The 13509-nt window shown below is 43.3% G+C and overlaps 1 protein-coding gene across 1 annotated transcript; it reads right to left on the bottom strand.

The window, feature by feature from the left end:
* Positions 1–8118: 8118 nt before the first annotated feature.
* On the bottom strand, positions 8119–12735 carry LOC311237499 (uncharacterized protein; the record flags this gene model as incomplete). Its single annotated transcript, XM_084325419.1, has 3 exons — positions 8119–9904; positions 10130–10254; positions 11710–12735. 3 exons carry the CDS (start codon positions 12733–12735, stop codon positions 8119–8121), a joined length of 2937 nt encoding a protein of 978 aa, XP_084181545.1.
* Between the last annotated feature and the right edge of the window lie 774 nt (positions 12736–13509).

Below are 13509 nucleotides of genomic sequence, written 5' to 3'. Positions count from 1 at the left end.
CGCCCCCTACCCGATGGCGTCATCACACCTCCTCAGCACCACCTTCAACATCTCAGAGGAGATCATGTCCACAAGTGATGATGCTGATAAGGAGGGAGCTGCAGAAACAACTACTAAAGACGAAGGAGGGATTAGGACAAAGGAGAGGGAGAGGAGGCTGAGGAAGGCAAGGAGGAGGCAGATGAAAGAGAAGAAAACGAAGAAGGAGGTGACAACAAAGACAAGGGTGAGAAAGAGGAAGAGAAGGAAGAAGAGGGAGCAAAGAGTGAAGGGAAAAAAGAGGATAAAGCTGATATGAAGAAAGATGACAAATGAGACGACAAGAAGGACGACGAACAGAAGGACGACAAAGAAGACGACAAAGAAGACGACAAAGAAGACGAGAAGAAGGACGACAAAGAAGACGACAAAGAAGACGAGAAGAAGGACAAAAAGAAGGAGGAAAAAGCTGATACCAAAGAAGAGAAGGACGAGGGAAAGGAAGCCCAACCCGAGGTAAAGAGTGAAAAGCCTGAAGAAAGTTGAAACCGAGAAGATCAGAGTAAGAAGTAAGCTGGTAGACTCATTACAACCTCCAGTCACAACAAGACCATCCAGTTACAAATACAGTAGAAACACCTGCATTCTCAAGTGTGCTTGTTAACACAGTGCTCAGTACAACGTGGTCTAATAGAATCAATTACTGTATCAAATCAAGGTTAATTGCTTGCCAACTTTCAGAGTAGTCAATAAAATGGTTACACGATCACTGCAGTGTAATCGTGTCAAAAAGATTGTGTGCTGTGTCTTTATGTGAGACTGGAGTGTGTGGTTTCTGATGGTTAAATAAACACTTGTTGAACTCCACAAAAGAGTGTGTGATTAATTTGTCTCGATCACACAATGTACTACATTCATCACTGTGATATGTAAAGTCAACAGGTCCAATAGATATATTTAACAAAACATGAATTTTTAGGGCATTTCTGATATAAGATGGGAGAGAGGCATCAGCCCAGGCATGAGATATCATTATCAGTCATAAATCATAATGGATCTATCTCAATCCCCCCTCTCTAATTGATGCTGCTCTTTATCCTGGATACCTGCACCTCTGGTTACTATAGATAATTACACTGAAATAACGAGGCCATGTCTAAAAGCCCTGGAATAAATGATGAAAACCACAGTGCACCTAAAGCAAAGGAGGTTTGTTTATGATTGATTATGATTATGCTTTTTGCAATGGTCCTATTAACTTTACATATTTTGTGGCTAACTAAGGAGGAGCTGGGTCTGTCCAGTATGGAGCACAGCATGGATTGTGTTGAGAAAGTACACACAACATCATCGAGGAGAGGGAAATAGTGCTACTGTAGGAGTAAAAGATTCTGAACTACCCCTTTATTCCTTTACTAATGCCATAATAATGAAATAGACCACATCACAACATGTATGGTAGCATTTGTAGCATGGGCCGGACAAGTCTTCTTAACCTGTTAATCTGTAGACCGTTTTTGCCTAAAGGTACATGCCTAACTAAATGGAAGATTGCTCCACTTCTGCAAGGTCAATTTGCATGTTCTTGGTATCTAGGAACATCTAGGGACCTGGGGGTATGTATTTCCAGTGTCAGAAATATTGTGTCTGTTACTAGGCTGAGTAAATTGTAATGAAGAAAAGGAGAATATAAATTATGATTTATGATTTTTGCTTCTTTGATCAAAAATTGATACGGTAAGAGAAAATGCTCACTGAGCTCATTCACCACCCTATTGAGATCATGTGTACAAAAAATCTAAGCAAATGAATAAAGGGAAGATTATTAAACAGAAGGATTTGTAAATACAGTAATTAATGATAATCGATTTTAATTATAAATTCATATTTGACCTTGAACTTGACCTTGACCTTATTATTTTTTTTTTTTACCTTATTATGGCCAAATCATACATCTATGGATGGGGAAAATGCTCCTCTTTCCAATGGCAGGGTTGAATCTGGATTTAGTCATTTCCTTGCGGTTTTTATGATAATTAGCATTTTCCGATAAATTTGTAGTTCCGATCAATCGTATAAAACATCGGTAAAATGAAAATATACACTTTGACTACTGTTTTTGATAGGGTTATCGTCTTTACTCTTTGCTACAAAAAAATATTAAAAAACATTAACCTCTTAACATCCAAGGGCCCACATGTGGACGATTCTTTGCCGACCTCTAGTGGCTCGGGTGTGCATTTCTTTTAATACAATATATAGATAGAATTAAAGCCCTATTTGTCGCCTGTCGATTGCCCTTTCAGGTGACAAAATCCGTTCAGCGGTTCTCGAGTTACATGCCGATATGTGAGGCGTGCCCCAAAGTACGCAAAAGTACACATTACCATCCCCGACTCCCGGGGCTCTAGTTCCGTCAATCATTTGGCGATCTCGAAAATCTTTGCACAGGGTTGTAGCCAATGAGTGTGGCTTACCCCATGATATGATAATTGGGGATCTAATACGGTCTCTATTGATCGATTTATGATAAAGAAAAGCAGGGGGTCCTATAGGGGGACCTTAAGGCTTAACAGGAAGTCAAGTCAAGAAGAAACAAGTCAAGAAGAAACATCACAATAAATCAAGAACAAAAAACCCACCATGAAATCCAAAATAAATGTTAATATAAATGCAACACTCCCAGACATACCCCAGCGAAGGTAAGGAAAAACTCACAAAAAACCTAGCAATAGGAAAAAAGCACCACAGGCAATGTGGGGGAGAGAAACCTTAGAAGGGCCGTTCAAGGGGGGATCTGTTCAATAGGGATGATCGATGGGTGGAGAATAAAACAGGCGAAATAGTTGGTGTACATAATGCGTAATAAAACACAAATATGAACATGCAACAGCAACTGGGGTACATAAGAACATTTTTGAAAGATTGAAATAGAGTAGAAATAGAGAATGAAAACATGTAATTTTTTATTTTAATTTAATTACATCTCCTAATGTAATTTTATTTGACTTACTCAGAAACATTTTATATTACCTAAACATAAAATCCAGGCTACTTATTTGTCAAACCCTTACCCTGAAGTTGTTGTAATGGTCCAACTTCTCATTATTTCAACAAAGAAGGATCTTTCTGTTTACTGCCCTGCCATGATGAATCGAATGTGACTTGGAGTGAAAACAACACATTTTACATTCTAATCAAGATGTCAACCAGAAAAGAGACACACTTGTGTTGGGAGTGAGCAAGTGCGTGAGAAGACGGAGTTGGCCCCCATCACAATCGAAGGTGCCGCTGTGGAGAGAGTGGGCCAGTTCAGGGTCCCTGGAGTTACCATCACGGAGGACCTGAAATGGGACACCCGTGCCGATCAGGTGGTGAAGAAGGCCCAACAACACCTCTTCCACCTGAGAAGAGTTTGGCATGGGGCCTAGCATCCTGCGTGCATTTTACAGGAGCACCACCGACAGTGTCCTTGCCGGCTGCATCACAGCTTGGTATGGGAACTGCACTGCTCACAGCCGCAGAGCAATACAGTTAGAGTTGTCAAGACAGCTAAAAAAAATGCAATCTTGTATTATCACCAAGGCATCACGCTCATGAATACTATTCAGTCATTCAGATTTTAACGATTGTATTTAGTATTTTAATTTTTTATTTTTTTATTTTTTTTTATCTTTTTCCCCCTCCATTTTCCTCCGATTTTCTCCCATCCCAATGTTAGTCGTTATGCCAATTCCCAATCCCTCTCCTGGTCGCTGCGCACTTATCCCCCACAGTCGGTCTGGGAGAGTGGAGGCTACCACGTGCTTCCTCCGACACACGTCCAGCCAATCAACCGCTTCTTTTCACCTGGCAGCGCGGATTCTCATTGAGAGGGCGTAGCGTGTGGAAGGATCACACTATCCCACTCAAGTCCTATCCGCGCTTAGCAGGCGCCCCGACCGAACTGTAGGAGTCGCTGTTTACAACGACCCGGACCCACCCCGCCAGCTTTCCCACCCTCTAATACAGCCAATTGTATTAGTGTGAACGGCCAGCCAAGCTGGTGACAACCCCGGAGCTGTGAGCTGGATTCGAACAGGCGAATCTAGCCGCTCCGGGGTTTGGTGACGAACGCAATCACCGTTACGCCACCTGACCGCCTAGTATTTTAAGTATTTTAAAGTATTTTAAATTGATTTCATTCTACTGTTGCACTTTTATAACAATCACACTCAGCACTGTCACTTTCTCTTACATCACTATTATGCTGGACTTTATTGTGTTCTTGTGTATTGTATTGTTCTATTGTGTATTTTATTGCTATGCTGTAGGTTGATGCGGCAAGACCCAAGAATTCTGCAATTTTTTGCATGTGAATAGGAAAAAGATGCAACAATAAAGCTGAATCTGAATCTAAATCTGAGTGAGTGGGTGAGTTGAGTGAGTGACATTGCAGTCATTGCTTTGCATCTAACAATCTAATGTTTGACTTGATAAGAGATGTTCTATAGATATTGTTTGAAATATACACTTGAAATATTACAATCATAATTTTACAATCATACAAAGTTTGATTAAGACATTGTAAGGATGTCGCCGATGATTATTAATTATTATTATGACTTATTATCAGAAATATAAAGGAGACAATTCTATAAATTCAGTGCGATCGTTTATTACAACATGGATCCATAAAGTTAGTAACATACAAATAGTTATAATTGTGGTATAAAGTGAGCTCAAGAGGAGGGTGTGTTAGGAATGCAGAAAAGGTAGAGAGAGAGAGAGAGAGAGAGAGAGAGAGAGAGAGAGAGAGAGAGAGAGAGAGAGAGAGAGAGAGAGAGAGAGAGAGAGAGAGAGAGAGAGAGAGAGAGGAGAGAGGGGGGGAGGAGAGAAACAGAGAAGAGGGGGAGAGGGAAAGAGCGGGAAAGGAGAAGAGAGAAGGGGAGAGAGGATGGGGTGGAGGAGAGGGAGCAGGAGCAGCTAGGCCAGAGGTGGAAGGTCAAGAGTGTGAGCGAGCAACAAGAATATATAGTCGTATTACTATAGATGCATATGCAGGGGTGTAAAGTACTTGAGTAATTGCACTTTGTTACAATATACTGTTTTTGGGGATTTGTACTTTACTTTAAGTATTATTAGGTTTGTATACTTGTACTTTTACTCAATTACATTTCAGAGGGGAAAAAAACATACTTTTTTCTCCTTACATTTAAAACGCAGACCTACAAAGTACAAATCTCGCAAGTCCAACTATTTTAATTAGTATATTTGTTTCTCTCGCCGAACTAACGTTAACGTTATTAATCCTGCGGCCGCACTTTATTTAAAAACAGCATCATCAAAGAATAGACAGTCAGAGTGACAAGCTACAGAAGATGGCCACGAACAATAGTACGAGTGATGAAGAGGACGAAACGGAACATTTCATTGCCCCGGAATAAAAAAAAGTTTTTACTTTTATTTTTTAGTACTTAAGTACATTTAAAAGTAGAAACTTTTTGACTTTTACTCAAGTGTGTTTTTAGCCAAATACTCTGACTTTTGAGACAGTACCCATACTTTCACTTAAGTGTAATTTCTGGGTACTGTTTACACCCCTGCGTATTACTGTATAGATGCATATGTAGATTCTGATAGATTCAATGTATACATAGCGATTGGTCCGAGCAGTTCTGCTGTGGTCATCCTGCTGGTCCATGGGTTGTTGACTTTAAGAATGTCCCCAGCATCACTTTTGGAGTTATTGGAGTTATTGGAAGTCATATTTCTTCTCTTTTGTGGGAGCTTGGCTAGGAAAATGGCAAATAAGTATATTTCCTTTAAATCCTAACCCCTAACTTTAATTTGGAATGTAACTCTAATTCTAACCTTTACCCTCACGCCACTTATTTTTTCCAAACTAGGTCTATAAAAGTCTGTAAAACATGTGTACTCTCTTCAAGTTTGTTTATTAATTGTCACAATAAAATACACATACTTTACGGTGAAATGCTTGGTTCTGTATGAGCCCCTGAGAGTGTGCTTCATACAGTACAAAAAAAAGTAAGTAAGAAAGTAAGTAAAAAGGTAAGTCTCATTACACACACACACACACACACACACACACACACACACACACACACACACACACACACACACACACACACACACACACACACACACACACACACACACACACACACACACACACACACACACACACACACACACACACACACACACACACACACACTCACACAAACACACACACACATGCACAAACTAAGACACACACACAAACAAGCATGCCATGCCAGAGAGAAGCAGTGACACTTTCATGTCCCTTCCAGGATTTTATTATTGGGGTATTAAAAGTAGCTGGTAGAAACAGCAGAGGGAGCCTTCAGTGACATACTGAGCTGTCCTTGGTGCTGAATCAGGCTGCTCCTCTCATCTTTTTATATAGGAAACAAATCTATCTTGGTCCAGGACGGCCTCTGTCCTTTCATTTAGTATTGAGGGCACTGAGACACATACATGCACCCCCCCCCCCAAATACACAGACATACTTTATGTATATTATACACACTCACACACAGCTGTGCTTCTCAAACCCTGCATTCAGTGTTATAGGCTATATTAAGTTTGAGACAGTGACAAAACAAAATGGTGACGTTTTCCGACATTGTCTGAAGAAAAGCGTGAGCTGGAAACGTCACATGTTGATGCAAAATTAAAGTGTGTAAAAGGGAGTTAAGTGTAAACATTTATTTATTTCAAATGGGTCTATGACCTATAAGTCAGCAAGTAGACTACATATTATTATTTTTTTTTTTTTTTTTTGGTCTTTTTCCCCCTCCATTTTCCTCCGATTTTTCTCCCATCCCAATGTTAGTCGTATGCCAATTCCCAGTCCCTTCCTGGTCGCTGCGCACTTACCCCCCACAGTCAGATCATCTGGGAGAGTGGAGGCTACCACGTGCTTCCTCCGACACACGTCCAGCCAATCACTGCTTATTTTCACCTGGCAGCGCGGATTCTCATTGAGAGGGCGTAGCGTGTGGGAGGACCACACTATCCCCCTCACGTCCAATCCGCGCTTAGCAGGCGCCCCGACCGAACTGTAGGAGTCGCTGTTTACAACGACCCGGACCCACCCCGCCAGCTTCTCCCACCCTCTGATACAGCCAATTGTATCAGTGCAGACGGCCAGCCAAGCTGGTGACAACCCCGGAGCTGTGAGCTGGATTCGAACAGGCAAATCCAGCTCAGCTCCGGGGCTGGTGACGAACGCAATCTCCGCTCGGCCACCTAACCGCCTACTACATATTCTTTCTTAACAGTAAACACAATCAGGAAACGACACAAGACTGATTCTTTTTTTTTTACTTCAGTGTGACATTTATTGAGCAAATGCTGCTGGGAAGTCATTCATGGTGAGTAAAGACATGGGGTTGCAAACAGTAGCACCTCATTTATGTTCAGTAATTAAATTCAAGTCCATCCTATGAGTACAAGAATGCATGTGTGCTCATTTACAAGTTTATTTTTTTAATTGCACTCATTAGGTAAACATAATAGACACTGACAAAAAGCATGTTTAATTAAGGCTAGGAGTTTCTTCAGGTTTATTTAAGCTTTAGTTTCTTTTGGGTAATGGATGTTGGTTGTCATGAGTTCATTGCACCAAATGTCTTTCTCTTTCTTCACGGTCTGTTATGTATTTGTTAGTAGTTTCTTTTTGGCTCAGCTGGTATCTTCCCATATCAAGTAAGGCTTCTTCAAAAGAGCAGGTGTCTGTGTAGAGCCCCCCTTTTATCTTCAACAAAAAAACTCTTCAACATTTCTCACTTTCCCACCAACAAATATATATATATATATATTTACTATACATTTCTCACTCTCACACCCACCCGAATAATATATATTTACTATACATTTACATGTGCAAAGTGTCTCCCTTCCATATATAAAACATAGTGTAAGAGAGGAAGAGATTCCCCTCCCCTGAGCTATGCAGACGCATCACACTTGTACGCCGACCAGTGAATGCAGAAAGGAAGAATATAATAGAATGTCTCACTCACACACTCCCGACCGCATCACTCTAGTTTGTTTGTTCCTCTGCCCCTCCCTCCTCTTCCTCCTTCTCTGGGTTGGTTGGCTGAAGCGTGCTCACTCTGTCTCTGTCACCTGCTTGATAGAGTGAGTGGAGTGCTTCTCTGTCTTCTTGCTGGAGACCATCTTCTCCTGCATGACGTCTTCCACCTCCTTGAGTGTCTCGGTGACGGTGACAGATTTGGTGACATGCTTGGCCCCATCTTCTCCAGTGGTGATGGTCTCCACTGTCTTGGTTATCACCACCTTCTGATCAGGGTCTTCTTTGATAAGACTCTCATCTACCCCGTTAGTGATGACATCATCTTCTTCCTTCCCCTCATCCTTCTTTCCCTTGTCCTGAGGGACACTCTTCTCCACATCTCCAGTCATGGCAGCATCTTTCATCTCTGCCTCCTTGTCCTCTGCTGAATCACTTGTTTTCTCTGATTTCTCTGCCTTAGGAGCCTCTAGTTCTGGGGACTCGGCTTGCATGGCCACCCGCATATCACTGTATGCCCTGGTATGTATGTGATGAATAACCTCTTGAATCTTGAAACCAGCCTTAGGTGACTCAGACTTTAGGGGTGCAGGCCTGGGAGATTCAGACTTAGGAGATCCAAGCTTGGGAGATTCAGATTTAGGAGATCCAAGTTTAGGAGATTCAGACTTAGGAGATCCGAGTTTAGGAGATTCAGACTTAGGAGATCTGAGCTTGGGAGATTCAGACTTAGGAGATCCGAGCTTGGGAGATTCAGATTTAGGAGATCCAAGCTTGGGAGATTCAGACTTAGGAGATCTGAGTTTAGGAGATTCAGACTTAGGAGATCCAAGCTTGGGAGATTCAGACTTAGGAGATCCAAGCTTGGGAGATTCAGATTTAGGAGATCCGAGCTTGGGAGATTCAGACTTAGGAGATCCGAGTTTAGGAGATTCAGACTTAGGAGATCTGAGCTTGGGAGATTCAGACTTAGGAGATCTAAGCTTGGGAGATTCAGACTTAGGAGATCTGAGTTTAGGAGATTCAGATTTAGGAGATTTGGGTTTAGAGGATTCAGATTTGGGGGATTCAGATTTCAGAGACTTTGGAGCCTCTGTTTTAGACTCTTCCTTCCTGGCTTCAGGCTCAGCAGACTCAGCAGGGGTTTCTGTCTTGACTACGGCTGCCTTGTCTTTGTCTGATGTGTCTCCTGCCTTCTCGTCTTTTTCACTCTCTACTTCTTTGTCTGCCTCTTCTTTTCCTTCATCCTCCTTCTCATCTTCGCTTTTGGATCCTTTGTCACTTCCTGCATCTTCGTTCTTATCCCCACCCTCCTCTTCATCCTCCTCTCCTGCTGCCTCCTCTTCTCCTCCACTGCCCTCTTTGTCTCCTGCCTTCTCTTTGTCAGGAGAGGCCTTTGACTCTGGGGCCTTGGAGCATAACACAGTTTCCTCAACTTCTGCCTCCTCTCTTTCCTCTTCCTCTCCTTCATGGCCTCCCACTTCATCATTACCCTTTTCACCTTCATCTTTTCCCTCTCCTTCCTCTCCTTTCTCTTCTTCCTCAACATCTTCTCCCTCTTCCCCTGCATTATCTCCCTCTCCCTCCTCTTCTCCCTCTTCTTCTCCCTTCTCTTCCCCTTCCTCCGCTCCCTCATCTCCTCCACCCCCCAGTTGGGTAGACAGCTCTTGTGCTATTTCTGCCAGGGCCTCATCCAGGTTATCCTTGTCATCCTCCACTGTGGTCTCCTTGATGATCTCCTCCACAAACTTGTGCTGGACCTTCATCTTGGGCGGCTCAGACTTAAACTTGTGGACCGTGGAGGTGACGGCCTGGTGGTAAGGGAACGTGTTGAAGTGAGTTTCCTCTCCTTCTAGGAGATTCCTGATGGGAAAACAAAAATACAAGTCATACGATGATCCCCCCCATAAACAAACTTTACATTTAAAATATATGAACTTGCAATTGGCTCTAAATCACTTTTAAAATGTCATGGTTAGGTCCATAATGTATTATGTATGATAATTACATGTTTGAAACTCAACTCAAAATAACTGAGTGAGTGTCCACTGTCAGAGAGGTAAAAGTGCTGGTCTGAGACCTGTATACCTGTATGCTGCGATCTCGATGTCCAAGGCCATCTTGACGTTCAGCAGGTCCTGGTACTCACGAAGATGACGCGCCATCTCCCACTTGGTGCCCTTGAGCTCATTGTCCAGCTGGTGAATGGTCTCCTGGGGAAACACCAAGTGTGATGTGTTAGTGAGCAGAGAAGGAGAACAGAGAAGGAGAACAGAGCAGGAGAACAGAGAAGGAGAACAGAGCAGGAGAACAGAGAAGGAGAACAGAGGAGGAGAACAGAGCAGGAGAACAGAGCAGGAGAACAGAGCAGGAGAACAGAGGAGGAGAACAGAGGAGGAGAACAGAGGAGGAGAACAGAGCAGGAGAACAGAGCAGGAAAACAGAAGAGGAGAACAGAGCAGGAGAACAGAGCAGGAAAACAGAGCAGGAGAACAGAGCAGGAGAACAGAGCAGGAGAACAGGGCAGGAGAACAGAGGAGGAGAACAGATCAGGAGAACAGAGGAGGAGAACAGAGCAGGAAAACAGAGCAAGAGAACAGAGCAGGAGAACAGAGCAGGAGAACAGAGCAGGAGAACAGAGCAGGGTGACAGTAAATAAGTATATGTATTATGTACAAAAATAAATTCAAACTCATGCAGTTTTCTGAGACTCTGCCTAAGTGAGGTCATTATGTTTCAATGTTGATAGGCTTATGTTTCGTCTCAGTTTTCATTTGAATGTACTGGATAGAGTGGAAAATTAAACAAAATCCTTGATAACCACAAAATTTTGCAAGCTGCTCTGATACACCATTATTCAGAGGGTGAATGCTGTGTCTCAAGGGCACCCTCTACTTTTCAGTGGTGTGATGATGATGATGCAAGGACACCGTCAATGAATGCATCGACCCGCATCTCTGACTCGGCAAGATAAAAGAAAGGCAGTCTGCAGTATTGTGTCCTCGTTTAACCCCCTATATCTTACCAGCTTGTATTACAAGGCTTTCACGTCAAGCGGCTGTTGCCAAAATACGTTTTAAAATATTACTGAACGCTATAATGCGCACAGACACGGCATTACACAGCAAAATATGGTTGAAACACTGGTTTCTATGCTACTATAAATATAGTTTAAATATAAAATGTAAAGTGTTAAGAATATTAAAGTTAATTGTAAAAAAATATCATAATGCATGTGTGCATGAATGTTTGCACATTCCTGTTGTCTAGCAAATAAACTGTGTCACTAACATTGAAATTGAAGAAACAATTGAAAAAGCTTTGAAGAAAGTGAGTCTCTCTTGACCTTCAGGAAAACTAAAGAGAACATTTACATTATTATTATTATTATTATTACTACTATACTACTACAAAAACAACAGCTATTGCTCTTCTTCTTCTTCCTAGTATTATTATTACTACTATTATTACTACTACTACTACTACTAGTAGTAATAGTAATAGTAGGCTAGTATTGTTGTTATTACTGCTACTACTATTTGTTATATAAGCTATGATGATCAGTTATCCACATTTATGCATGTGATAAAAAAATAAGTTAATAACACTTGGGAATGAACTATTTTGCTCCATTCCCCTTGTAAAATATGTCTAAATTGTTCTCCTACCTGCAAGCTGGACAGGTCGTTGTTGTGGCGGTCCTCAATGTCATTCAGCTGCCTCTCCAGTGACTCTCTGGTCCCACAGACAGACTCCAACTCCACCGTCTTTGATTGGAGCTGGCGACGGTAGTCTGTTATCTCATCACGGGCGGACTTGATGGCATCTTTATTTTGCTCTGCAGCCTCCGTGAGCTTGGTGTAGCGGCACAGAAACTGGTTCTCCGCCTGCTGCAGGTTCTGGTTGGAGTATCCCTCCAGCTGAGAACGGATCTCCCGGAGCGCCTCTGTGATATCTGCCTTCTGGAAGTCTTTCCTCTCCATGGTCACCTGGGACGCCTGCACCTGGGCAAGGAGGTCGCTCACCTCCTCCTCGTGGTTATTGCAGATGAAGGCGATCTCGTCCTGCAGCGACTGAACTTTCTTCTCCATCTCGGACTTCACCAACTCAGAGTCGCACATTTCTTTCCCCAGGACACGGATGATGGCCTCTGTATCTTCCCGGATGCGGGCTTCCACGTCGAAGCGGTCCTTAAGCCGCTGGGTGTCCTCCTCAATGTGATCGGTGTCGAGCTGTATCTGCGTCTTCTCGTGGTGGATCTGCTCCAACATGGAGCGCAGCTCTTCCAGCTCCTGGTCATAGAGATCACCCAGCTGGGTCCGAGACACCTGCTTCTGCCGCAGCGCCTCAATCTCTGCCTCAATCTGCTGGTTCTGCTGCTCCAGGTAGTGCACCTTGTCAATGTAACCAGCGAAGCGGTCGTTAAGCCCGTGGAGCTGCTCCTTTTCGTTGGAACGCTTGTCAACGCTGTCTGCAGAGCTGAGCATCGTGGAGCTGTAGGCACGGGACACGGGCACGTTCACGCTCCTCTTGTAAGGCGTGGTCATCGTGGAGCCAGGGCTTGTCCGGGACCAGGACTGAGATCGGAATCCGCTGGAGGGGGTGCCACTGGAGCGGCTGTAGCCGTAACCGGTCGTCCTACTATCCATGGTTCTCCTAAAGGGGCTCCCTATGGTGTCCACCGGGTAGCTCATCCAGTCAGACTATGGGGGATGAGAGGTACTGTACGGTGCTGGAGGTGGAAGCGAGTGTGTGGGTGTATTTGTATATGTGTATGTGTGCAGGGTGTATGGCTCTCACAGCGACTGTAACTCTATGGCTACCGTCTCTCCTTTATATATGCGAGGCTCTAACGCTAGCACTGCAAGAACGAGCAGTGTTGTCTGGCCCAGTGATTGGACCAAGGGAGGGGCATGACTCAGCACCTCAGATGCTCCCACACTCCTATGCAGAGCTGTCTCTACACTTACATTACACATCAATAGCTTGTGCCAAATCCACACAGTTTCTACCCACAGGCGACCAGGCTTATGAACAGACTATGACCCCCCCCCCCCCCCCAACATAATAATAAATGCACTTTCTCACCAGTGCACTTAAATTAGCTGTGCTGCTAACTGATTTGATTTAATCATTGATTGAGTGTCTTATGTCGACCTACAGTATATGTCTTTCATACGTCCTATAATTGTTTTTTAGGTATTTTATATTTTATATGCATTTACATTTTTGTTTCTTGAACGTTTCTTGTTGTACTACTGCTCTGGGCTGGGAGGCTGATTATAGATTATACAGTGAAATGCAAGTGGGGCGTAGACAGTCCACATCTTCTCTGCCTCTCCACGTTTCTCTTTGCTCTCTCTCTCTCTCTCTCTCTCTCTCTCTCTCTCTCTCTCTCTCTCTCTCTCTCTCTCTCTCTCTCTCTCTCTCTCTCTCTCTCTCTCTCTCTCTCTCTCTCTCTCTATCTC

Source organism: Notolepis coatsorum (assembly GCF_963971535.1).
Source record: "Notolepis coatsorum genome assembly, chromosome: 11".
NCBI classification, from domain to species: Eukaryota; Metazoa; Chordata; class Actinopteri; order Aulopiformes; family Paralepididae; genus Notolepis; species Notolepis coatsorum.
Note: the sequence above shows the minus strand (reverse complement) of the source record. Positions and strands in the feature narration are given on the sequence as shown.